This window comes from Zingiber officinale, chromosome 4B (genome assembly GCF_018446385.1).
Source record: "Zingiber officinale cultivar Zhangliang chromosome 4B, Zo_v1.1, whole genome shotgun sequence".
NCBI classification, from domain to species: domain Eukaryota; kingdom Viridiplantae; phylum Streptophyta; class Magnoliopsida; order Zingiberales; family Zingiberaceae; genus Zingiber; species Zingiber officinale.
Window position 1 is genome coordinate 108,378,646 of NC_055993.1, and position 25,132 is coordinate 108,403,777.

Genomic DNA, 25,132 nt, shown 5'->3' on the forward strand with positions numbered 1-25,132 from the left:
GAATTGTTCTACAACTGTAAATCCAGCCAGAATCGAGAGTCATTGTCGTTGTTTGATGGGATCAAAGAAGTTTCGTTTCATAATTCTTCAGGTTTAATAATAGAAATTGGATAACAGATTTCTATGACAAAACAGTGTGTTATACATTTAACATGTAAACCAGATAAGTAATACTAACAATTTTGAATCGAAAATCTTTTCGAGTTACGTTCGTTGTCTCGACAGAGCCTTTTTTGAACTCGAACAATCTCTTTTAGAAAAAGACACATGTTATTGTGTTAACGTCTCTTTGGGATTAAAGGATTGCGAGAAAATGCAAATTGATCTTTCAAGACTTCACCAAATTAAACATAAATGCGATTAGAGCTCCAATACTCCAAAGAAAGCTCTTTTATTCAATCTAGATGTGAAGCTAACGAACACCGTTGACAAGCTCTTTTATTCGATAGGAGTTGAGTTTTTCTTGTTACGTTCATTGGCGGCCCTTCCACGAAGACAAAGGAGGGGTCTCGGATTCCCTCCACGTGCCCGAGGTGGTCGCATACCGATCACCCATCACGGCATCCGCCGCGGCAAACGACTCGAGCTCGACCATTTCTTCCCGACTGAGCTCTACCGACAAAGCTCCAATATTTTGATTGAAATTTTCGATCTTGGTGGTGCCGGGGATGGGGCAAACATCAGGCCCCTGGTGATGGACCCAAGCCAAGGCCAATTGTGAAGTGGTGCACCCTTTCCTCTTCGCCATTTCGCTCACACCTTCAAATATTAGTCCATTTTGAGCAAGGTTCTCCGGCTGAAATCTAGGCACCATCTGATCATTCATCGTTCGACTTGTAATGTCAGTAGTGACTTTGCTTAACAAAACTAGATAGTGAAATTAAAATAATTTAGGTAATCAATCATCACCTTGCGAAAATCATAATCGGTTAGTGTTTCGACTATTTTTGGTCCCAAAGAGAAAAACCCTCTTCCCAAAGGACTATACGCGACGATTCCGATACCAAGTTCCCTGCAGAATTCAGCAAAATTAACAATTGGAAAATCAGTTCAAAGATGAATGAAATGAAAATATAGAACTAGATGAAGTTAGTTAAATTGTAAGGTTTTGACCTGCAAGTAGGAATAATATCTTGTTCTACGTCTCTGGACCAGAGAGACCACTCGAGCTGCACTGCAGTGATGGGGTGGACGGCATGCGCCCGCCTGATGGTCGAAGCGGATGCCTCAGACAATCCGATGTATTTGATTTTACCTTCTTCAACTAACTTTTTTAGTTCTCCGATCTAACAACACAACACTTGGATTGGTAGAACAGCTACAATTTCATAGTTGTTACAATATGAATATGAATATGAATATTGGATGAACAAGCGTGAATATTTTTTTAACAGATTAAGAAAATTGGGACGTCTCACTATTGATTCGGAAAAAAAAAATGAAAGAGGAATTAGTTTTGCAACTCGATCACTGACCGTGACCTCGATGGGGACTCGAATGTCGACTCGGTGTTGGTAGTAGAGATCGATGCAGTCGATATTCAGCCGCTTCAAGCTGCCTTCGCAGGCCGCCCTCACGTACGCTGGGTCGCCGCGGATCTCGAAGTTCGCCGCGTCGACGATGTGGTAGCCGAACTTGGTGGCCACCTCCACCTTCTTCCTCACTCCCCCTCGAAAAGCCTAACCATATAATCGAAGGCCGGCCTTCGATTATCTTCCTTAAATTAAATCGGAAGCGAATGACCAAATGAGTTCTTGTACCTTCGCGAGGAGGGTCTCGTTGGTGAAGGGGCCGTAGACGTCGGAGGAGTCGAAGAAGGTGACGCCGGAGGCGACGGCGTGGTGGATCAGGGCGACCATGTCGGGCTCGGGCTTGGGCGGACCGTACAGGGCGGACATGCCCATGCAGCCCAGGCCCTGGCGGGAGACCTCCAGCCCCTGCGAGCCCAGCTTCATCCTCCCCACCGCCGCTCCCATCTCCGCTCGAACTAGCTCTGTGGCTGCTCGACTCAATTTAGGGCTGCAGATTACAATTTCCAAGCTTTCTTCTGAAATTAAGTATTTTAAGTTGTTTTATTTACTTTGAGAGACCCAGAAGCTTCCTTCTGAAGTTTCAACTGTTCTAGAGAGTGTGTATCGCTTGGTCGTAGAAGTCTGCCACGTTGCCGTGAGGGTAAGCCTGCAGTTCAGAGAGTCTATATATATATATATATATATATATATATATATTGGGTCGCCTGATTTATCGTGGAAGTATCTATATGTTGCTCTTAGACTGTATATTGTTATGATCTGACTAAGGAGGCTCTGTAAGCTCTGGAGGTCAGAGCAGAACTTGCTAACCTTTTAGTGGCCCATCGGTTAGCCTTCTTTTGATAATATTGTAGTAGAGTTGAATGTTGTGTTGTAAAAGAAAATGGAAGGAATCGGGTGCCCATATCTCTTGGCCAGTAGATCTTTTCTGTATATGTTTCTCCTACTAGAAGATACTCATTTGGGTCTTCTAATTTATCCCATGACCACTTAGCCCCTTGGACCGAAGCTCTCCAATGTATCAATTGGTCTCGTGATGGTGAGAAAGCTTCCCAATCGATGTCAACATCAGAAGTATAATCATCAAATTCTGATTGCCGACCATTGAGGTCATCAATATCTATTTTGATAAGGTGTCTAGCAAGCTCAATTTTTAGACCTACCCATTCTGGAGGTGAACTTTCAAAAGTGCAGATAACAATGTTTCTTCCTCTTCTAGGGCAATAGCTATGATTTGTCCAAGTTTCTTTAGAAAGTCCTGGAGAGAGTCAAGGTCATGTACCCATAGTTTGTAAAGCAAACCATAGTCCATTAAAAGGAATGGAATAATGACTCTTCTTTTAATTGTTGGTGGTTCATATGTGTCCATGTTTATATGTACCTTTCGGAAAGCATATAGGAGATGACATTAACATCCATATTTTTTTAAAGTTTCATAGACTTTAGTTCTTTTGTTGTATTTCAAGGTTCTTTTGTTGTATTTCAATTTGGGACTGCTTATATATATATAATATTCATAAATAAAATTTATGAATTTTATTCGTCAATAATTTTTATCAAATAATTTTTTTTTAAAATATCTAACTTATTAATTAACTAAACAAGGTTTAAAATATAAAAAAATTCAAACAATTAAATAAATTTAAATTAAGAATCCAATAATACCTAAACCAATTAAGTTTAAATTAAACTTAACTAAATTTAAATTAAAATAAAATAAAATTAAATAATCATTTAAATAGTTTTATTTATTTTAATTTCTACCTGACTTTGATTAGTTTATCAAACAAATTTACATAATACAAAACTCGACCCTACTCCAATAGAAAATCTTAGGCGCCGAGGACTTTTTACCGGACCTAAAGCTACCTTGGTCTTTCAATGGAGAAACCAAGAAAAGACTCCGGATATGAAAAACAGAGGAGCCTATGAAGGACATGGACACAGTTTGCATCTTCAAGAATATGCCAGTTGCAAACCCGTTTAGGAGATCATGTTCTTGGAGAACAACAATGGACCAAGATATCAGTTATCTGGATTACAAAATATGCACTATCGAAGCACACAATAGGATACTCATGCTCATTACAAAAAGGTGCACACCAAAATGGGAGAATACTACAATGGCATCTTGGAATACATTTTTTTTCATTGCAGCATCTGCATATTTTGGCCATAGAGTAACACTTTAGTACCTAAAGTTTATCAACTCATTTCTCAACTTAATTTTTGGTTTTCCCCCTTTTTTTAGCACAACACTGCGAAAGAATATAAAGACAAATTTAATAATTATAATTGATCTAGAATTTCTGGCTTTCACACATCACTATGCTAAATCTGCTCTCTACTTCTGCCCTTGATACTCAAGGTTGTTCCATTGTGACACTTTGTTAGACCATCATTTACTCAATTCTTAATCACACAAGGATCCTATCAGAAGACTGCCTTCTAGACTCACATTGGATAGAGGTCTGCCTTCGTTGTTGATGAGACTTGGTTCTTTTCTTGAATGATCTCCACAGTTACTGAAACTAAAGCATGCCCAGGTGCAAGGTGTGATTTTGTGGCACTGTATGAATGCAGTCGGCAGTATATCGACCTTAGGATTGTGGCACAAAAGTGCCAACATAACCAAATCCAACAATTGCGAAAGTGATTGCTTGAAGATAAAGGTAGATGTAGTAATGGTTCTTCCCGTAGGAAAGATCGTAGCACCCACAGAAGAAGAGGTAGACTCCAGTAAAGAGCTCCATCAGATGTAACCTATTTTTCAGGACAGGAAAAGGAGCATTTCAATCCAATATTATTTCCTTAAAGTTTGCTTCTAAGACTAATGCTTTGAATTTAACAAGGCAAGCATATCCCCTAAATGTAATAGATGAATTGCGAATACCTGTCACCAAGTCTTAGTCTTGGCTTCCTAGCTCCTTTAGATTTTGTCTTCATGATATCCCCTAGCTTCTCAGTGACCACCCACTCGTTGACCCTCCCCCCTGCTTCCAATAGGCCACTTAAGGTTGCTTTTGTTCTATGCAGAGACATGACATTCTCGAAAAGGACCCAGAACATCAGCAAGTGAAAAGACCTACAGTACAACATTGGATCAAAGGGCTTATATGTAAGATTTAGTCAAAGAGAAGATTTATTGTGTTGTCATTTGTTGATTTGGAAGTTTTAACATCAAACATAAGAGTTGAACTGGGAAGACCTTGTCAAAATAGCAAAACTAAACATGAATTGTTTGATCCATCGTTAAGCAAATAAGGATGGCATTGGTAATCAAGCAAATCTAAAGTTAAAGATTGTTTCAAGTTCTCATACCTTGGTGTTCCAACTGAATTCAGCAGTGTAATGACTGAAGGAATGTACACTAAACCCCACTTTGGTATTTGTACTTCAGGAACAAAGACTGTCATCGGGATTACGATGCAGTAAAATATGAAGGTCACAATATGACCTACAATCTTTCTGATGAAGAAAAAACTGTATATAACATATATTTTTGTCCAGATAGTCACTTTCTGTATTTACAGAGAAAAGTTTTCATCAGATGTAAACATTTTATGTTAAAAAAAAAAGTAATATCCTAATGTGACTAACCTTGTTTTTGGATATCTCCATCACCATTTTCCTGAACAAATTTGCAGGGCCACAAGACCATCTGTGTTGCTGATGTCGGAAGGCCTTGAAAGTACTTGGTAGTTCACTTTTGACCTGAACACAGATATAATAAGAAGCATGAAATGAATTCAGAACTCATCAAATTATTTCATCGGGAAAACATTCTTTAGCTGATAAATGGTTTTTCAACATTATTTAATTATATGAACAGTGTAAAACAAGATGATTTGGGGAGAAATAATTCTTCATTCAATATTCTCTTTGTATACAAAATACCCTATATTATAGAGATTGTGACATGATATAAAAGAAACAATGAATATAGTAAGTAATATACCAAATGAAAATAAACATTGCAAGTCTAAAAATATCAAAGGTGGATAAGGAAATAATCAGAGATGAATCAACATTCAATCAGTGCATATTGTTAGCCAATTAATTGTTAATCTCTTTCTTTTAGCATCAAAACAAAAGAAGTTATCAGGTGAGCAAATGTTTTGGATTACTGAAGCAGGATCCTATGGCATGTTCATATGTACTTTGGCATAGTGGGAAATCTACATGTCTAAGGTTTCCAGTTTATCCTTGATGCTAGATAGGACGATCCACATGGTCCATAGATGATATATGTGTTGCATGACCAAAATAATAGGATGAATGGTGCGGCTAACAAGATTGTTCAACTTGAGAGATATGGCATTTGTATTTGTGGCTATTGTGATCAACATAGCATGTTACTAGAACTTATTAATGAAATATGAGAATCAAGATGTAAGAGCATAGAGGAATTGGATTGGAGAGATATGAGGAAGTGATCGTCAATGAGTATCTAATTCACGAGGATCTCAACTTTAGTGAGGTGGTGGCCAGGAACAATGATCTAAAGGGTGAAGAAATTGGAAGAGAGGAAAGCTAGAATGAAGAATGATAGGTTACAGTAGAGAAGGGAGGTCGTAACCTCCCCTACTAGCTCTTGAGAGGATTAAACAAAGATCAGTGACTACATATAAAACAAGATAATTTGGAGAGAAATAATCCTCATTCAATCATTATTTTTTTGCATACATAATGTGGGTGGGGATTTTTGGGCAATTTAGCGTAATATAAAAGAAAATACATATACAGTTTGATATAGTAATATATCAAACTGAAATTAATCAGTGGCTCGAATCTGTGGTGCATCGGTATGGTGCTGTTAGTGATTTATGACAGTCTATTTATAAAATAGACTGCCAATATTTTAATTCAATCAATTCGTTAAGAAAAATCGATTTCTAACAATAATCTCTTTCCTTTGACAAAGGATATCTTCACCTATTTTTTTGTTTCAACATGAATGAAACTAGTCAAATCAACATTTAAGGTAGCAACACGGCTGTCTAATTATTAGTTCCATATTCACAGTTTTGTTGAACTAATTTTGAAACTTCTGATTCGACTCATGAATGATTACTAATCTCAATTAGTGTACGTACCTCGAGGTCTTTGAGGAAGATATATTTCCAGCCCTTGAGGCTTGCACGAACAGACAAATCCATGTCCTCCACAGTGGTCCTATCCTTCCAACCTCCAGCCTCATTGATAGCTGAAATCCGCCACACCCCGGCAGTTCCTTGACAAGCATCCATTCATGAGCATAATCGCTTAGCTTATTTCACTGGTTAAATACTTCTGAGGTGCATTTAGAACTAACCATTGAAGCCGAAAAAGGCACAGGTGGAGGATCCCACTTGCTGCTCAACAAAGAAGTGATAGTCCAAGGACATTTCCTGCATCCTTGTCATCATATTTTCGTCCGCATTCACTGCAGTCAATCCATTGCATTCAAGGATGGAAGCAAAAAACAACTTCCAAAAATTATTTAACTGGTTTTTTGGACAAATATGATTCATCATTTGAGCCGACAAGATACCTTGCTTGCGCAGACTAGATAAGATAAATAAGAAACAAAAAAAATTAAGAATACAGTAAATTGCAGTGTCGGTGGACATGAAAAAAAAAATGGATGTGGAGACAATCAGTTAGATGGGATGCAAGTGAGTATAATTGCACATGGGAAAAGCAGCAAGAACAGTGTGGTAAAAGAGATCGGTAGTACCAAAAGTGTGATAAGACTTGTTGGACCTTTTTCTTCTTTAATCTCCCATTAATAAGTGTTTATTTATTTTTTTTTTTTCTTGACTCTCTCACACTTGCAAGTTGCAAACATATGATTATGTGAGAGAAAACAAAAGGAATTTATAATCACGAGCTCCTCATGCCAGGCATGTGGTGTGCCAGTACAGGACAGCACTAGGATCTTCTACCTTCCGTCCAAAATAATGTTACTGTAATAAGTGTGATTTATTTGATCAGATCTTAGGGTAACCGTAATTTTAAATTTATAAATTTAATTTTATCATTGGATCTATTGTGTTACATCATAGTCACATCAAAAATAAAAAACCCACTATATTTATAAACCTCTTCCTACAATTATAAATAAAAAAATAATTTTATATTGAGACCCACTAATTCACATATGATTATTTATCTTTTCTATTTACTATTTTTATTTATAATATTCATTTATTTTTTATTATATATATATATATATATAAAAGTGGTCGACAACTACTATTTTAAACTCACATCCAAAATGCAGCCAATTTTGGATGCTGGATTCTTGGATTTACAAAACCTACAATACTATTGGGTTTACAAAACTCAACTTTCAGCATTGCCGCCACCCTTATGTTTCAAATCAGGAACGGTAAGTTTCATGTCCTTAGAGATGATCAGTTGATTACCCGATAATTAGAGGATGAGAGATTTATTACACACTAGGATAAAGGATTAATTTTCGACGGACGTATAATCTCGGGAAAAAAAACTCATCTCACCCCTTAGCTAATTTGACAGTCGGTTATAAATTGACCCTATGATCTACCTTCCTTCACATAACTCACGGACAGACTATAAGTGACGCTTAGGATGAATATAATCATCTTTTACTACAAATAAACTGCAAGTTTCATAAAATCTATCTCTATCTCTATTTTGGACAAGTGGGATAATCACAAGTAATTATCCAAATATCTTTTAAAAATTTATCTCAATATCTCTAATATTGAAAAATATTCAAGTCACAATACACTGGTCTAAAATATTTAAATCAAGTTGTTCTTAATGTTTGAATCAAAATAAATACTCGATAAACCTACTGTATAATTTTTTACAAAGATAAAGTTAATTACATATGTTTCTAATTTAGTCCCTCAAATTATTTCACCAAACAACTTGGTGAAGAAAAGATCAACTATGTTTACCTTTTTTAAAAAAAATTTAAGAAATGTACTTATAAATTAAATGAACATGTTTTTTTTAAAAGGTAAATTATTTCAGTTCATCAATTTGATAAAATGAAATGTTCTTATTATTTTTTAAAATAATTCATTTTTATAATAATAATAATACTAAAAACAAACACCTATTGAGTTTAATGGGTTTTGTGAAACATAACAAACAAATTCAATGTAGCAAAGTTTATTCCATCAACTTATTTCACAAAATAATTTAATAAGATATAATTAATTGATTGTATCTTTCTAATAAAATTTAATGAAAAATTTATTTTTCAATCATTCAAATTGTTTCATGAACACTAGAAGATATTTTGACTCCAAAAAATATCATTTGGGTATTTTCCAACATTAGGGATCTTCTTTGGATAAAAGCTCAAGAATCTGAACAAGTGAATGAAAGAATATTAAAATAATAGAAAGTCCAAAATCAGAACATAAGCTTATGTAATCATAACCATTTGGATTATGAGTTTTAGATCATATGACACTGACAGTGATGACGGGAGCTTGACATGGTTAGTATCCATCAACATAAAGTTAAAAGAAAGAAGATGAATAGTTTCAATAAACACAGTCAATAATGTGGGACTCATGATCTACTAAAGTTAAATCCTGTGTTTGTACGGTTGTCTATTGCAACTATGTGAAACATAATGACGCATTAATGGTGGTCCTGGACACACTCATGAGTCATCAGCTAGATTTCAGAGGTCCTTAAGCATAAATAACATTGAAACAACGTATACCCTAAACCATCCAATCTATTAATTTCTACAGAAACATGAAAAAGAGACAAACAAAATCTATAATAATCTATATATTGTAAATCTCAGTTCATAAATGTGTTTCGTCTTTATCTAGTTCACTAGCTGTCACCATTATATATATTTTGAAGATTTTATTAGTGCCTAGTAATGTCTTTATTTTTGGAAAAGAAAGATAAGTTAAGAAAAGAAAGCATTGGGTGTGTAGTGTACCGAAGGTCCAGCGGCCTTGGACGAGGGCGATCTGAGGGTTGTGGGTGAGGAAGGGGATGGTTCGGAGGAGGAAGTCGGGCTCCGGCTGGAAGTCGGCGTCGAAGATGGTGACATACTCGCAATCCTTCACGTAGTGGTGCTTGAGACCCTGCTTGAGCGCGCCAGCCTTGTACCCCACCCTGTCTTCCCGGATCGCGTATTTGATATTTACTCCCTTGCTCGCCCACTTCCGGCACTCTATCTGAACCAGCTCCTGCCATTTCCGCCACAGAACAATGATTAGTTCAGACTTCAAATCCACTCCAATTGCCAAAGCAGTGATCTTTGTAGGGAACTCCCAAAATTGCACATAGCATTTAGTTTTCTTCAGGTATTACTGAAGGAGAGTTTTGAAAAAAGTTCTTTGGAGGAATTTGGAGATATTTTAGAAAAATCAAAAGAAAATTTTCAAAGAATCGATTTGATCTGCTACCTTGATGGATTCGTCGGTGGAATCGTCGAGCACCTGGATGATGATGCGGTCCGAAGGCCACGAGAGCCCGCAAGCCGCTCCGATCGAGAGCTGGTACACCTGAAAATTCAAATAAATTTGAAACGCCCGCGTCAAGGAAAGTAAACAAACGGAGATTTGTTGATGCGATCGACATCGGAGCGGACCTCTTTCTCGTTGTACATTGGGATCTGGATGAGCACCATGGGGTAGGCGGACGTGCCGAGCTCGGCATCGTCGCCCATCGGTTCCCACTTGTATCTCGATTCCGGGCGGCGGCCAAGGAGCCGGACGCCGGTGATCACGATGGCCATGTAGACCTTCTCGACGAAGAGCAGCACCGACAGAGCCAGGCAGAGGTACACCGCCAGCTGCAGCACAGGCACAATCACCGGCGCCTTCACCTGCTGCCACACCAACCCCATCTGCTCCCTCGCTTGGATCGCCCCTGGAAACATCGCCGCCGAGGAAACCCTATCCATTTCCTCCCGGGAGCAGATGTCAAACAAATGTAATCAACAAAGGGACCGGCTAGGGAGCACAAAGACGTTGTTCAGGTGAAAAATTCTCACGCACTCTCTATCACCTGCTCCACACACTAGCAATGAACAACAAAAATGCCTCTTTTCTCCCCCAAACCCACCAAAACCAACAGAGCAAGAAGCAGAGGAAGCCAAGCTCACCAGATCCAGCCAACTACAACGGAAAACGAAAAAAAAAAAAAAAAGAGCAGAAAACCGGTTGCCCAGTCGAACCACCGCCTTGTTCCTCCCTCTCTTCCTCCTCCGGGGGCAATGTGAGCTCAGGGATCGGCGGCGGAGGGAAGGAAGAGTGGAGCAGGAGAGGGGAGGAGGGAGTGAAACCCGGGCATGGCCACGAGGGTTCTGAGCATTGCCTTTAAATAAACGAACGCCCCATCGCTTAGGAAAAAAAACAAATTAAATTGGGTTTTTTATTAAAAAAAAAAAGGAAAATGAGTACTATTTTGGTTTACTTGTTTACTTACGTGACAGTATCAGTAACCAGTAAGAAGTCGTAACCCCAAGTCCCCAACTCTATCGGCTTTTTGCATTTCAGTACTAATTGTTTTCGTTATTAGAGTTAAGTGCTTTATCAAGGGCAGCTCAGATCTATTCTTTTCATATATATATATATATATATATAAAGCTTTTAGGTATTTCAAATTGAATATTTGAGACTTTTTCTAGGTGCTATAATTTACTAAAACTTATAATCAATAAATATATATTTTAATTAATCAACCTATTTAGGGAAATATTTTTATCACTAGGATAAATTCGAAAGTATGAATAGTAATTTACACAATGGCTCAACAATCTCATTGATTCAAACGCTAAACGTAAATTTTTTACACTCCTTGAATTTTGAATTAGGAGTACTTAGGGAGTCCTTAAATATATTTACTATTACGCTATAGCTTAAGGAGCTAATTGATATTGACACTACATACACTCATCCACTCCTACTCGAAGGTGAATCGAACTCATTCATCATCTCGACCTAGTTGACCTTCGTCTACATCTTGCTCTCGCTTCTCTAGTTTGAATATAATTACTATGTATATTATGATATCCTACTCTAACACTTTTCTAAAAGTCGAACAAAATTATAATGAAGATTTAGTTTTTAATACACTTTAACTTTAAAAAGAGTATGATCACTTTAATACTTTTCTAAAGTTTGAATAATTTTTTTTTAAAAAAAATTACATATTTTTTTTTTTAAAAAATATACTGTCATTTAAACAACATAATTAAAGGTGAATTTTGCTTGAGGAGGAGGTTAGGAATCGGTCCAAAAATCCCCCCAAAATAGAAAGGTTAAAAACCGATAAATTTCAACAGACCGAAGTCAATGATCGGTCAAAATTAGAGAATTGATTAATTTTGGCAACGCCATCGATCCATCCATGGCACCATATCACTGTCCTTGACCCATCAAAACAACCTCATTACTTAATCAAGAATTGTCAATGCCAATTTTCAATTGTTTTTCTATTTTTTTTTTTATCGTAAAGGGTCCCCTGAACACTGGATTATCATCGTGGTCTACTGGAATTTGTTTCATAAATAAATAAATATAGAAAAAGAAAAAAAATCCAAAAGGGGGAATTTTAGTACTCTTTATGGTTTCAAATACTATATATATGCACATCTTATGAGCACCATTTATAATTTCTTTTTAAATTTTTCGTAGAGTTTAGGATTTAGAATTTGAGATTTAATCTTTAGGATTTGAGCTACAATATTAAAGCTAAAGAAATTAAAAAAAATAAAAAATATATAGCTCACAAGGTGTGCATCATTGGGTGTGTACCAGAACTAAAGCCTTCGCCGCCTCTTCACCTCCCTTCCGATCCTCTCTTCCCCCTAATTTCATAATCCCTAAAGCCCATGCCCTCCCGCACCGCCTCTCCGGGGATACCCATTGTCGCCGCTTGTTCCCTTCCTCGCAGCTGCCACTCCCTTAAGCATTTGTAGCTGTAAAATTTGATAATCCTTCTCATTTTGCACACCTTATGTAACTTGGTGCTAGTAATATACTTTAAAGTTGAAATTCAAACTATTGAATTTTGATCATGTAGATGTAAATGGTATAGTTGGATCTTTATTAATTTTGTTGATTGATTATACTCTATCACATAGATTGTATCTCACAGTGGGAAAGCTCAAGTGTTGACAAATCCACATTCCACATCACCCTTATGGAACACGGTGCTTGTTTTTAACTAGTATCACAAGCTAATGTTTTTTTTAGAATTTTGTATCGTTATTATTTTTATCATTATCATTCTATAATTCACATGAACCTCTGTAGAATTCTTCTCTTTCTTGCCTGAACAAAGAAATTTATAGAGATACTAAGTTTTGGATGAGATTCTAATTGCAGTGAGCTTCATGAATCAAGTAAGAAAATTATTACTCAACTTATAGTTGTCTAGCAATTGATACATTGTTTATGCTCCCCCTGTACTGTTGTTCGATTTTCTAAATCAGACATCTACATTAATGGAAGAAAATCTCTATGTTAATCAGCTATACATTTCCCAAGTTGACGATGATTAAAAGCCAAAAAATGGGCTAAAATTGACATCACTCGAGGAGGCATTTTCGTTCTATAATCAATATGCATGAGAAGCCGGATTTAGTACAAGAATAAGCAATAACAAGAAAAATAAGAGAACTAATAAAGTAGTCTGTAAAAAATTTATATACTTTAAAGAAGGATATACAGATGATCAACTGAATATGCAAACACAAGGTAATAAAATTAAAAAGATAAGAGCACATGGTAAAATTAGAACTAGATGTAAGGCAAAGATTTCATTAGTGAAGAAACAAACTGGACCAAATTGTGTTCTCATTAATTTCATTGAAAGTCATAATTATCCACTTTTGTCTCCTTTAAAGGTGTATTTTCTACGCTCATGTTGTAGTGTTTCAACAGTAAAGAAAGTATTGACTTAACAATTTCAAAGGCTAATGTGTCAACTTGTCAATAAGTGCGATTATTGGATATAGAGTATGGAGGGCCTGAGCATGTGGGCTATATAGAAAGAGATATTAGAAATTTCAAAAAAGAGATAAGGCATAAATAGAAAGGTATCAATGCTCAAATACTGATTGAGTTATTACTTCTAAGAAAGATAAGAATTGAGATTTTTTCTTTAATTATGATGTTGGTGCAGGGAGCACTAGATGATCGAACCTGAGTTTTGATTATGGCAAAGGATTCAAAAGTTAAGATATCTTGTGATCTAACAAATGTGACTGAGCTTACAGGAAAGCCCTAAATGTTCTTAGGTAAAAGTCTTAGTAGATTCTAGACAAGTGGAAAACCCTAGGGGGAGGTAACCTTAGGTTCTAGGGGGTGATAATCCTAGGTTGTGGAAAGTCCTAACTGTGGCTAGACAACGAAATCCTGGTTCGGGGGACTGGGCAAAGTCTTGACGGGTTGAGGATATTGGGAAAATCCTCGAGTCGAGGACTCTAGGTGAAAATCTTGGGGTTCACGGACACCAGGTGGAAGTTTGGATGGGTCAAGGATCAGACATCCAACAAGAAGTCCTAACGAATTACACGCTAAGTAAAAGTTCAGTCGGTCTGGAGGATCAGTCTGGAAAAAGGTAAACTCTCTTGAGAGGAGTAGGTAAGGACACGCTCTCCATTGAGAAAACAGTAGGCGTCGGTTCAACCTAGGATTTCCAGGAAATCTGAAAGTCAGAATAGGACAAACCAGAAACTGTCAAATAATTTATTATTCATATTTTATTATGTTAACTTTGTCTTACAGGATATACTTTGTATTTGGACTAATATATCTTGCAGGAAGTGAGATGCATAAAGAAAAGGTCGGATGAACAGTGTCCGAGGCGCCTCCAAGATTGTTGGAGGCGCCTCGGCTACTTTGGTCGAAGCTTCGCGCGGAGAGGAGCCAAGGCGCCTTGGAGCAAGGATGGAAGGCGCCTTATATGCGCTTGAAGGCGCCTTTGAAGGGATAACTTTCATAGATTACGGGAGTTATCGTCTCCGACACTGCGGGGATAAGCTGCACCGCTGGAGGCACCTTCAAGGGGGTTGAACGCGCCTTCAATAGTCCATAAAAGGCTAGTTCGAGCAGAGTGCTAAAAAGAACCATTCTTGCAATCCTTCACTTGTGCACTGCTTCAAGGATGATCCTATGACTATGTGACATAACTCCGATGACCGAAAGTGCGACTTTCTGAATTCTTAGTTGTTAGTATATTTTACTTACTGCAAAGTTATAATTCAATATACTTGTTGATACGGTTAGTGATGGAGGGGCCCAAGAGGAAAGGATTAGAAAAGTCCAGGCTATGTGGCGGTCAAAAGTCACGAGGAGGTGGCGGTCAATAGTCATGGCGACTTGGCGGTCAAAAAGGCAAGCTGACAGGGTAGTCAGGGCTCAGCATAGGCAGAAGCGGGTTGGGATCGGCAGAGCTGAGAGAAGTCAGCTCGATCCACAGGCCTGCAGTAGAGGGCCCGGAAATACAGAGCATATAGGCCGGTCAGGGTCGGCAGAGTTGAGCGGAGTCAGCCCGAGCCACAGACCTGCGGTTGAGGGCCAGGAAGTACAAAGCGCAGGATGCAAGTCGGTATCGGCAGAGCTAAGCAGAGGCCAAGAACTGGAAGTATAGGCCAATGGGTCGGAAGTGGCAGAGCTGATCAGAAGCAGCCCGAGACACAGACCTGCGGTTGAGGGCCAAGAAGTACAAAGCGCAGGATGCGGGTTGAAGATCAGCGTAGCTATGTCTAGACAGTTAGGGCTGCAGGTCTGCGAGTTGGAGGCCTGGAAATGCGAACCACAGGTGCAGGCTGGTGCGGGGACACAATGAATCGGAGGAGCTAAGTAATACGGGAGCGGAGAATCTCAACGGTCCGTCAGGGGTAATCATTACATACCAACGATGCGGGCGAAGGCGAAGGTTCCTAAAACGAAAAGATGCCATCATAGCCAGTAGTAGCCTGCCAGCTGTCCCTCATTACAGGACAAAACCCAAGTGCGAAGGCGGAGGTTCCTAACAGAAAGATGCTTTCACAACAAATAACAGCGCGACAGGTGTCCAGGACTAGAAGACAAAGCTGGGCGTCTAACATTTTCTGACAGAGGGGCAGGTTCTAGCAGGAGGACGCATAAAAGGGGAGAAATCCCTCGTACGCAGGTACGCGCACACACTCCCTCGTCACTTTTTTCCACAACTATTTTCCTTTTCTCTTTCTGTCTGCTTTTTTCTGGGGAAAAAGGACCTGACTTGAGCGTCGGAGGGCCTGATCCGGGGACTTTTTCCCTGGGTTTTGGTCTCTAACGTGAGGGGGGGATCGTCTGAGTGTGCGCAGGGTCCTGCAGCCGCATCAGCCACCCGTGGGGAACCTGCACCGCCCGCGACTTTCCGTCAACGCCCAGTCCACCGCCACCGGCCTCCGTCCGACTCAGCTTCCGGACGGGATCACTTGTAATATTCAAACTGAAAGTGGATTGTCCAACGAAAGTGATCGACGATCACTGATATTGGAGTAGGAGTCGTCAAAGGCTCCGAACCAAGTAAAATCAACACTTGTTAGCGATTATTTTACATTCACTATTTTGCTTACTATTTCTGTTGCGTTTATTCTGTGTTTTTCGAAAGTGCGAAAAAACTGCGAGTGCTATTCAACCCCCTAGCATGTCTCGATTCTACATATGATACTGATTCAGATAATAAATTTAGTAGGTATTTTTGGACGGATCATATATCAAGGAGCGTATATAATATATTTGGTGATGCAGTTATATTTGATACGACTTATAATACTATCAAATATTAATTGATTTTTGCACCATTTATAACAGTTAATCATCATCAATAAACAATTATTTTTAGTTACAGGTTCCAAAGTAATGAAAAAACTAAGAGAGCGTTTATTTTGCATGATTTCCATTTTCATTTTATGGATAATGTGCATTTTCCCTTTTCTTAGAAAATGACTTTTATATATTCTCTATTTTTTTTCAAAAAATGCTATCTCATTTTTATAGAAATTAGATGTGTAAAATGCAAACTAAACATTATTTTCCAAAAAACGTGCGTTTTCCAAAAAATAAAAATAAAAAACGTGTAAACTAGATGCTCTCTAAGTCTTTTGTTTGGTTGATTAAGAAGTTCATAGAAGTAACACCTAAATGTACACCAAATGTTATCATCATCGATTAAGATCTTGTTATGACGAAAGTCATTGCACAAGTTTTCCCTCAAACAGTGCACCAATATTGTTTATGGCACATACTGAACAAATTCTAAGATAAATTATACCCTTTGACTTTTAAAAATTGCTATCAAACCATAAAGAATGTCATTACAAATTCTACAATACTTAATGAATTTGAAAAGTATGGAAAGAGATTATTAAGTGTGCTAGCTTGGAGAAAAACGATTGGTGGTCATTGATGTATGAATTGCGATACAAGTGGTCACTAGTTTATTTTAGACATATATTTTGTGATGGAATGTCAAGTAATCAGGAATTTGAAAACTCAGGGGGTTCTTTGGAGACGGGGACTAAACATGCCCCATACCTTAGCCAAGTTGAAGTGCTCTTAGTATTAGGATTCTAAGTGCTTCCTTAATTTGCAACCGTGTGAAACAACGCATTTGGCTTGTTTGGCATTCATGTAGACAATTTTCCTCATGTGAATTGGAATTTATAAAACTAGAATTTTCAACTCTTGGTTGATATTTTATATATGTCATATTTTTAACAAAGATTTACATTTTTTTATCAAGCTCAGTTTTACATGTGGATTCTACCAATATTGACAATGAAATGATACCATTGGATAGAAGTCATTGATGTTGTAATTCATAAAATGCTCATTAGCAATTGAAACAGAATATTGAGTTTGAAGAACCCAAGGGACCACATTGTTGATGGTTTTGAAAGACCAGCACCAAGGTCCTACCACTTGGTACGTAACCATAACTTCTTATAGGAGTCTTAGAACCTTATGTCAATTAATGAAATTCAATCAAAATTCATTGATGGACTTAGAGGACTATGATCGGACCTATTCCAAGTCTTGTGGATTCACATGGCTCACAAGAGTCCAAATGTGCCTCCATTTACATTTTTTAGACCTTTCCAGCATTGCTCTAAATGATTTGAATCTTTTTATACATAGTGGTGCTAGTCTGAGAAGATCAATAACAACATTGTGTTGATCTTTGGAAATCAGCACTAAGTTTTGTGATCATAATCCAAGAAACCACATTGGTATTGATTTTGCAAGACCAACACTAACATGGTGCTGGATTAGGAAGATCAGCACCAACGTGTTACTGGTTTTGCAAGACCAGCACCAAGGTCCGTGCCATTTGACATGTGACTATAGCTTCTTGTGAAAGTCTCATAAACATGGTTAGATGTCTTATATACATTCTAGACACTTATCTCTATCATTCTATGTCAAAATATTAGAAATCCAAGCCTCCTAGGTTAATCAATAGATTTCAGTTAAAATTGATAGATGGACCTAGATGACTCTGATCAATCCATTCTAAGCCCTATAAATTTACATGGCTCACAAAAGTCCAAATGTGCCTTCATTTATTATTTTTAGCCTTTTCTAGAGTTGCTCTAAACAATTTGAATCTTTTTTTATACAAAATGTTCATCTAACTTTAATTTCAGATATTTCAAAGGATGCACTTATTTTCTATTTACCCTTTCCGCCAACCATTTTAGTGTTCCATTCAAAGAACAACATCTGTGAAATCCAACACTACTATTGTACGACATTTTAAAAATCAACACTATTATGGTTTTAATTTTTAAAAATTAGCACCATAATAGTATTGATTTTAGGATTTATGCAGTTCCACAGTAGTGCTAATTAGGATTTATACCGTATTGGTGCTAATTTTTGAAATTCAATTTTCCATATAATGTTGGATTTTACAATGGTGGTGTTCTTTAAAATCAAGCATCATTATGGTTCTTATTTTTGAAATGTAATACCACATTCATTATGGTTCTTAACTTTTAAATGTAATACCACATTGAAGTACTACAGTGGTGATGTTGTTTCTTTGAATGCAGCACGTCAGACGGATAAACTGGGCAACAAGTATGACCTTTGGAAAATTTAAAAGTTAGTTGTATCTTGGGGGAATTCCACAATTTTAACTCTGTCCTTTGTTAAATCATCTTATTATCTAAGAAAAAAAATATCATGATTTCTTCTGTACCTTTTTGTTCGTAAGTATTATGTTAAGAGAAGTATTGTCTATAAGAAGTTTCTTTCCTTGACAAGAAGATGAGTTTTATAGTGAATTTTTGAATGGTAATTTATCTAAAGAATTAGTAGCCCAAAGAGTGAAATTGGGGGTTATATTTGCAGATTACATAATATTACATCATGTTTGTAACCATGCTATATTATTTTTATTCTAGTGCATTAACTGATATCATTAATAATCAACCAAATGAGTTTTGATAGTCTTTTTTTTATTCTTTAATGTACGAATGAAGGGATGAAGCCTCTGTCTTTTCCTTTTCTTCCCGTCTTTGTCTACATTTATTTCTTGCTCTTATTAATGATAACTTTAGCACCAAAAAGCTCATTATTAACGAGGGGAAAGAAAAGCCGAAGAATTAATTATCATTGTTTATATCTTCGCATCTAATTAACCTAGTTCGATCAGATCGACTAACTCCTACTTTGTGGCCTTAGTGAAAGGGAAAACTAGTTATTATATTGTTATTATGGAGACATTAAAGCCACATTTGCATCCCCTTTATATTGCTTCTTTCACGGATTTATGCAGCGCCGGGAACATTGATTTCGGCTTCGTCTTTTGCTAGCTTTTTGGCAAATTTCCGTGATTTTGGCCGATGAATTTATCGGCTAATCAAGTTTGTTCGCCCTTTCTGGTAATTAATTGACGTTAATTGAGGCGAGTCAGCGGCCAAATTGTAGTGTCTAATTTGGAAAAGAACCGAATTAGGTGGCATGGATTAAGGGAACAGGTCTTTAATTGCGTGATGATTTTGTGATCCTTTTCACTTTTGTTTTTTTATTTAAACTAGCTTGCATAGTGCATACGCGTTAAGTGAGCTAGGTCTCTTATACCAGGTAGAGCTATACGAACACGTGAGCTAAGCCTCTCATGTGTTGTGTGAGCTAGTTAGGTCTCTTATATCAGGTGGAACAATGTAAGAAGAGATCTCAGGGAAGAATAATTAATTTATAAAAAATAATTTTAATTTTTTAGCCAAAGTTATATGTGACTATAATATAATAGATGAACGAATATGAGTAACAAACTCTGATTTATAAAAAAATTATTTTAATATCATATTTGATCATAGTAAAAAAGTTGAGAAAAATATGTTTTCTAATATTATAGGCAATGATATGCCGTAACTAAGTCTCGAACTATAGATCTCTGATTGATTTATAAAAAAATTACAATAATATATTGTAGCTAAGTCTCTGTATATTTAATTAATACGTTTATGAAAATTACTAATAAATTTTAAATTATTTTTGATGTGAAAAAAATATTAATATAATTTTATTTTAGATTTTAAGGACAGAATTATTAATAAAAAAATAAAATTATCAATTAAGCACTGATTTCCCCAAACTAACTGTTTGCACGCCACCACGAGGACCTAATCGTCACCTAACTAATATAAAATTATAGTCTAGTTGGTTGTAAAATTATGTTGTATGGTCGAGCAACCCGTTTAGCTATTAAATGACGATCATAAAGTCAAGCTAGCTGCAAAATCACAGTCAAGATGCTGAGTAAGCAATGAAATTGTGGCGCAATTTCATAGCTAACTTGGTTGTTTGGCCACAATTTCGCAACTAGTTATTTTATAGCTAGCTCAGCGTCACTCTCTCTGTGATTTTGCAGTCGGTCCAGATACCGAGCCTTCCAATTGTCAGGCCCAGTCTGGACAATGAGTTTGGTTGAGCGGCAGCGGCTTGGCCCGCGTGCTTTTCGTTGCCAGCTGCCGAGGAATGCGACAGGGCGTTGTTCCTTGTTCAGTCTCGGATCGCGCACGCAATACTCTGGGCCTCTGAGCAAAACCGTGGGTGCGTGCGCCAATGCGGAAAGCCCAGGATTCCGATAGAAATTGTAATTCTATGCGATTTGGCGATTGGGATCAGGATCAGATTGAATTGATCGAGATCAGATGTGAGGATCAAAACGCCTAATACCAATTAAATCTTTAAATAGTCTCAAAACATATAAAAGACAGAAACAATCCTAATACAAAAAAAAAAAAAAAAAAAAAAGAAGATGCCATGCCCTTAAATATTCAGAATTGATTTTTTTAAATAAATAAATAAAGCCACGTGGAAAAATGGTAAATCTTGATGAAAAAGATAGCTCAATGTCCTGTTGCATGTAAGTTTACATGGAAGTGCAAAAAGATGCATGATGCCGTGCCCCAAGGCTGCGGCCATGGTACAACACAACATCTGTGGGCTTTACAGTCGTCTCACTCTGAGGCTGACCTCCATCTGCGATACATCCCAGATTGCCATCATGCCTGTCTACTCCATTAATTTCTTTATATCGTTTAGAAAAACAATATATATATATATATTTAATATTTCTCGTAGACTGTCTCTGGCTCTCTGCCTGCTGCTCTAAATTAAAGTCAGCTGTTCTTCTCATTGGATCCAAGAAAGATCAGCTCCTAGGCATCTGTAGGCCCTGGCATTGCACCAGTCCAGTTTAGACCACAATTTTGACTCCGGGGAGAACACCATAGTCCACAAGTCCTAAATCAGCATCTTAAACTCCAGTAATATAAATTAATCTCAAATCCACTGCTCATGATGAGTGGGACATGCGGAACCTTTCAGTGGGTGGCATGAACTCATTGCCACCTGCAGCAGCTCTCTGCCCATGCAATCCAACCATCTCGCAGGATAAGAAAGATTCTCCCTTAAATCTAACCACATTTTCACCGTGCAAACCTCCGTCTTCCATTTCCGAACTGCCCTGTCAAATCCAGCAAAACCTCCATCCATCCATCCCAATGTCATCAAACTCCCTCCCCAGTGCTGAACAAGGGGCGAACACTTGCCGTGCTTTTTGTCTGCGCTACTCGAGTGCTCCTCATTATTGGCTCTCCCTTGGAGCTAGCCATGCAATCGATCCCTTCTCCGAACATTCATTGACACCCCCAAGAGTGTAAATAAAACTTGGGTCAGACTCCCTCTGTTTCCGCCATTTACTCCTCGCCATCATTTTGCTCAAGACTCAACCAACTACTTGTTCAAGTGTTCATTTAATGAGATTAGCAAGAATTGAATCATGTCGATTATGCGTATCAGAAACGGCTTTGTGAAGTGGCCGCCTACAAAATGCCAAGAACTAATGGTTCACAGCGTTGCCTTGTTCTAGCCGAGAAAGGCCGAGCTCGAATGAGCTGTAACGAGGGGATTAATGGACAAGATGAAGGGGGACAATATTTGCGATGAGAAGAGGATCGAGGAGAGGAGGAAGAGGCCATCATTGCGAATCTTTGGGACGACCACTTCACCATCATCGCCATCATGTAGAAGTGGCTCCTTGGATTGAAATCCCCAGGAAACTCACGCCATATCACGTGACGCCACCTTCTCCTTCTCCGGCCGTCTCCTTCCTCTCTTTGCTCGCCTCTGCTCACGTCCCACATGCATGACTCCTGTGCCTGCCACAGTTCCACTCCCTGACACCCACTCTCTCTGTTCTTGAACACCATAGATTTTTAAAACAGAGCAGAATGGAGTCCTCATCCATCACTCTATAAAAAGCCTCGCACCTCTCGACCCAAAACGCCATCTTTACACACCAACAATCGCCACCGAGTTCATCCACTGCTCTCCCTCTTGTTTCTCTCCGCCAATCTTCTTGCTACAAGGTAGCTTTCTTGAAGAAATTGTTCTCTCGCTGAAATTGAATCTTAATTTTCTCGTCCAACTATCTTCAGTATAAGTTCATGCAATTGGTCATTCTGTTCTCACTTCTCTTCAACTGTGTTCTTCAATTGGTCAACCACCTACAATTGTTAGTGATTGCCATGTCAAAAGTTTCAGAGTTGGTGCTTTACTTCTACTTTCGTAGGTTCAGTTACGCATGTTTCCGTTAGCGACCTTTTCTATCTTTTTGTTGTTTACTAGATTTCTTATGCTCCAGCACCTTTATCAAACACACATCTTGTTATAAAATTTAAAAAAAAAAAACAAGATCAAAATTGTTTTTTTGGATCCACTTGCAGTGCGTCGGTTGATGGAGAGGCTGAACACCAAGCTCTACCTGCAGAACTGCTACATCATGAAGGAGAACGAGAGGTTGAAGAAGAAGGCCCAGCTGCTGAACCAGGAGAACCAGGCTCTGTTATCTGAGTTGAAGCAGAAACTGGCCGAGAACAACAGCAATGGCAACTCCAGCCCGAACCCTACCATCCCTGACCTCAACACTCCACCCCCAGCCACCCATGGAAGCAGCAAGTACTCATCTCAGTAGCAAGATGTGTACTTTGTTCACTCTGATACTTGTTTTTGGATGTTTGGTTCGGTCTCATTGAAATCATGGATCCTAAATATATCTATATATGTAGCAATTGGATCAGTTTGGACTAAAGCTGTAGGGTAATCAGCCATCTGCTGCACTGTATCATCATCTCTTTACAACTTAATTATCTTGAATATGGAACTTCTGTTTTGTCCAAATTCAAGATACATATCTCATGAAGATATGGGAGATCAGATGATGATGATGTTCCATATCTAATGAATTCTGAACAGCAATGAAAAGAAAAAAAAAAAAGATAATGCAGAAAACAGACAATCAAAGATGTGTTTGTTCTCCCATCCGTAGGACCTCCTGCGTCGTAAGCTGCAGATCCAAGTTCCATCAAATGTCAACTTCTAGGTCATTCGTAATGATCATACAGTACAGCAACGTGCCTCGAAAATATGAGAAAGTCAAAGACAATGATTTATCAAGATTCTATTTTTATACCGATCAAATTAGCTTTTGATCGTTGACTGTTGTAATTGTTTTATATCATAAAACTTGAAAGAACTTTAGGGTGAGGAGAAAGATACACCATTTTATTCTATTAGAGTATTCATAATAGTTAAGGATATTTATGGTCCCATTTATATATCATCTTTTAAATATTCTATTATTTAAATATCTTAATTTTTATAATAAAATATCCCACTAATTAAATATTTATGGGTCTCATCCATCAAATATTCACTCTCAAATATTCTTAATTCCATAATCAAATATCTCACTAATCAAATATTTATGGAGTCCATGACCATTTAATTAATTTACATTTAATTTTAAGGAAAATATAATAGAAGATATAGAAATTTAAGTTCATACAAATATAAATATTTTATAAATTTAAAATTGGAATACAAAGATACAAACCATATTAAATTAATAAAATATATAACGATAAATTACAATTAATAAAATAAACATGTAACAATAAAATAAATCATAGAAATTAACTATATGTTCAATTTTTTCTTTAGTTGTTCACGTATCGTTAGATGATTTTGAAGTTGTTCCTCAGTCATGTCTTGTGTGTCCATTACGATGAGTTGATATGTTTGGATGAGTTGATCAACTTTCTTATTGTTATTATACTCTTCCAAATATATCATTGATTGTTGCATAGCCTGATTCAATTCATCAATTAGGTCTACTCTTTCTTTGCTTTTCCTCTTTGCTGCCTTCTGTCCCATTGGATGAGATCGGATTTCTCTATCATCTATATTAGCAGTTGTGTTGGGATTAGAAGAGCCAGTATGTGCATCTGATGATTCAGATATTCTTGCTTTTTTTTTTGTAGTCCGTCGCTCTAAGAATTGAGGAACATACATCGGACTATCTTTCACGATTCTTCACACATGCTCATATTGGAAAGTAGTTTTTAAAGTACTCTTGTATTCTTCATGAGCTCGCACCATCAAATCTTCGTCACTCCATCCGCTTGGTCAATCATTATACCATTTATTGTAGATTTCATTGTATCTATTTACGATCTTTTTCAATGAAGCCCAATGTGATTTTGCTTTCTTCGCAGTTCTCTTTTTAACTCCCTTAGCTCGATTGGTATTGAAGTACGCCACAACTTATTTCCAAAATAACTCACTCTTCTGTGCATTACCAACTACCGAATCTTCACTCATAATTGTGTAGACCGCTGCAAGGAGCATATTATCTGCTACTGTCCATATTGTTCGCTTGTTATGGTCTTCATCTGATTCATTGCTCATCTCTAGTGCTTGATTGAGAATAATATCGTCGAACCCTATTTCAAATGAGAATGGAGGAAATTGTGAATCGGGGACTGCATAAGGTGTACCTTTATCACTGTCAGTTGCATCAATACTACCTCTTCTCGATTCATTTGATTGAATCTTTGGTGATTGAAATGGATTAATTCCATGAGATGAGGCTTGCATTAAATACTGACTACTCTGCCAATATTTTAGAGGATATGTATAAAACGGAGCTCGAGGGTCACCACTCAAAGAATTTGGATAACTTTGAAAATTATGGTAATATGATGGTGGGTATGGAAAAGGTTTGAAATTTGGTGGATGTTGAGTAGGAAA

The 25,132-nt window shown here is 37.4% G+C and overlaps 2 protein-coding genes across 2 annotated transcripts; both read right to left on the reverse strand.

Annotated features, from left to right (window-relative positions):
• Positions 1–360: 360 nt before the first annotated feature.
• LOC121975994 (probable aldo-keto reductase 2) lies at positions 361–2,056 on the reverse strand. The gene is made up of 5 exons (XM_042527960.1): positions 1,761–2,056; positions 1,476–1,679; positions 1,114–1,286; positions 910–1,012; positions 361–814 (listed from the first exon to the last, which is right to left on the reverse strand). The coding sequence occupies exons 1-5, from the start codon at positions 1,974–1,976 to the stop codon at positions 473–475; spliced, it is 1,038 nt and encodes a 345-aa protein (XP_042383894.1). The 5' UTR covers positions 1,977–2,056; the 3' UTR covers positions 361–472.
• Positions 2,057–3,663: 1,607 nt separating this feature from the next.
• LOC121975993 (probable glucomannan 4-beta-mannosyltransferase 9) lies at positions 3,664–10,841 on the reverse strand. Its single transcript, XM_042527958.1, has 9 exons — positions 10,132–10,841; positions 9,947–10,045; positions 9,475–9,727; positions 6,847–6,957; positions 6,629–6,765; positions 5,133–5,246; positions 4,854–5,053; positions 4,426–4,617; positions 3,664–4,295 (listed from the first exon to the last, which is right to left on the reverse strand). The coding sequence occupies exons 1-9, from the start codon at positions 10,444–10,446 to the stop codon at positions 4,133–4,135; spliced, it is 1,584 nt and encodes a 527-aa protein (XP_042383892.1). The 5' UTR covers positions 10,447–10,841; the 3' UTR covers positions 3,664–4,132.
• Positions 10,842–25,132: the final 14,291 nt, after the last annotated feature.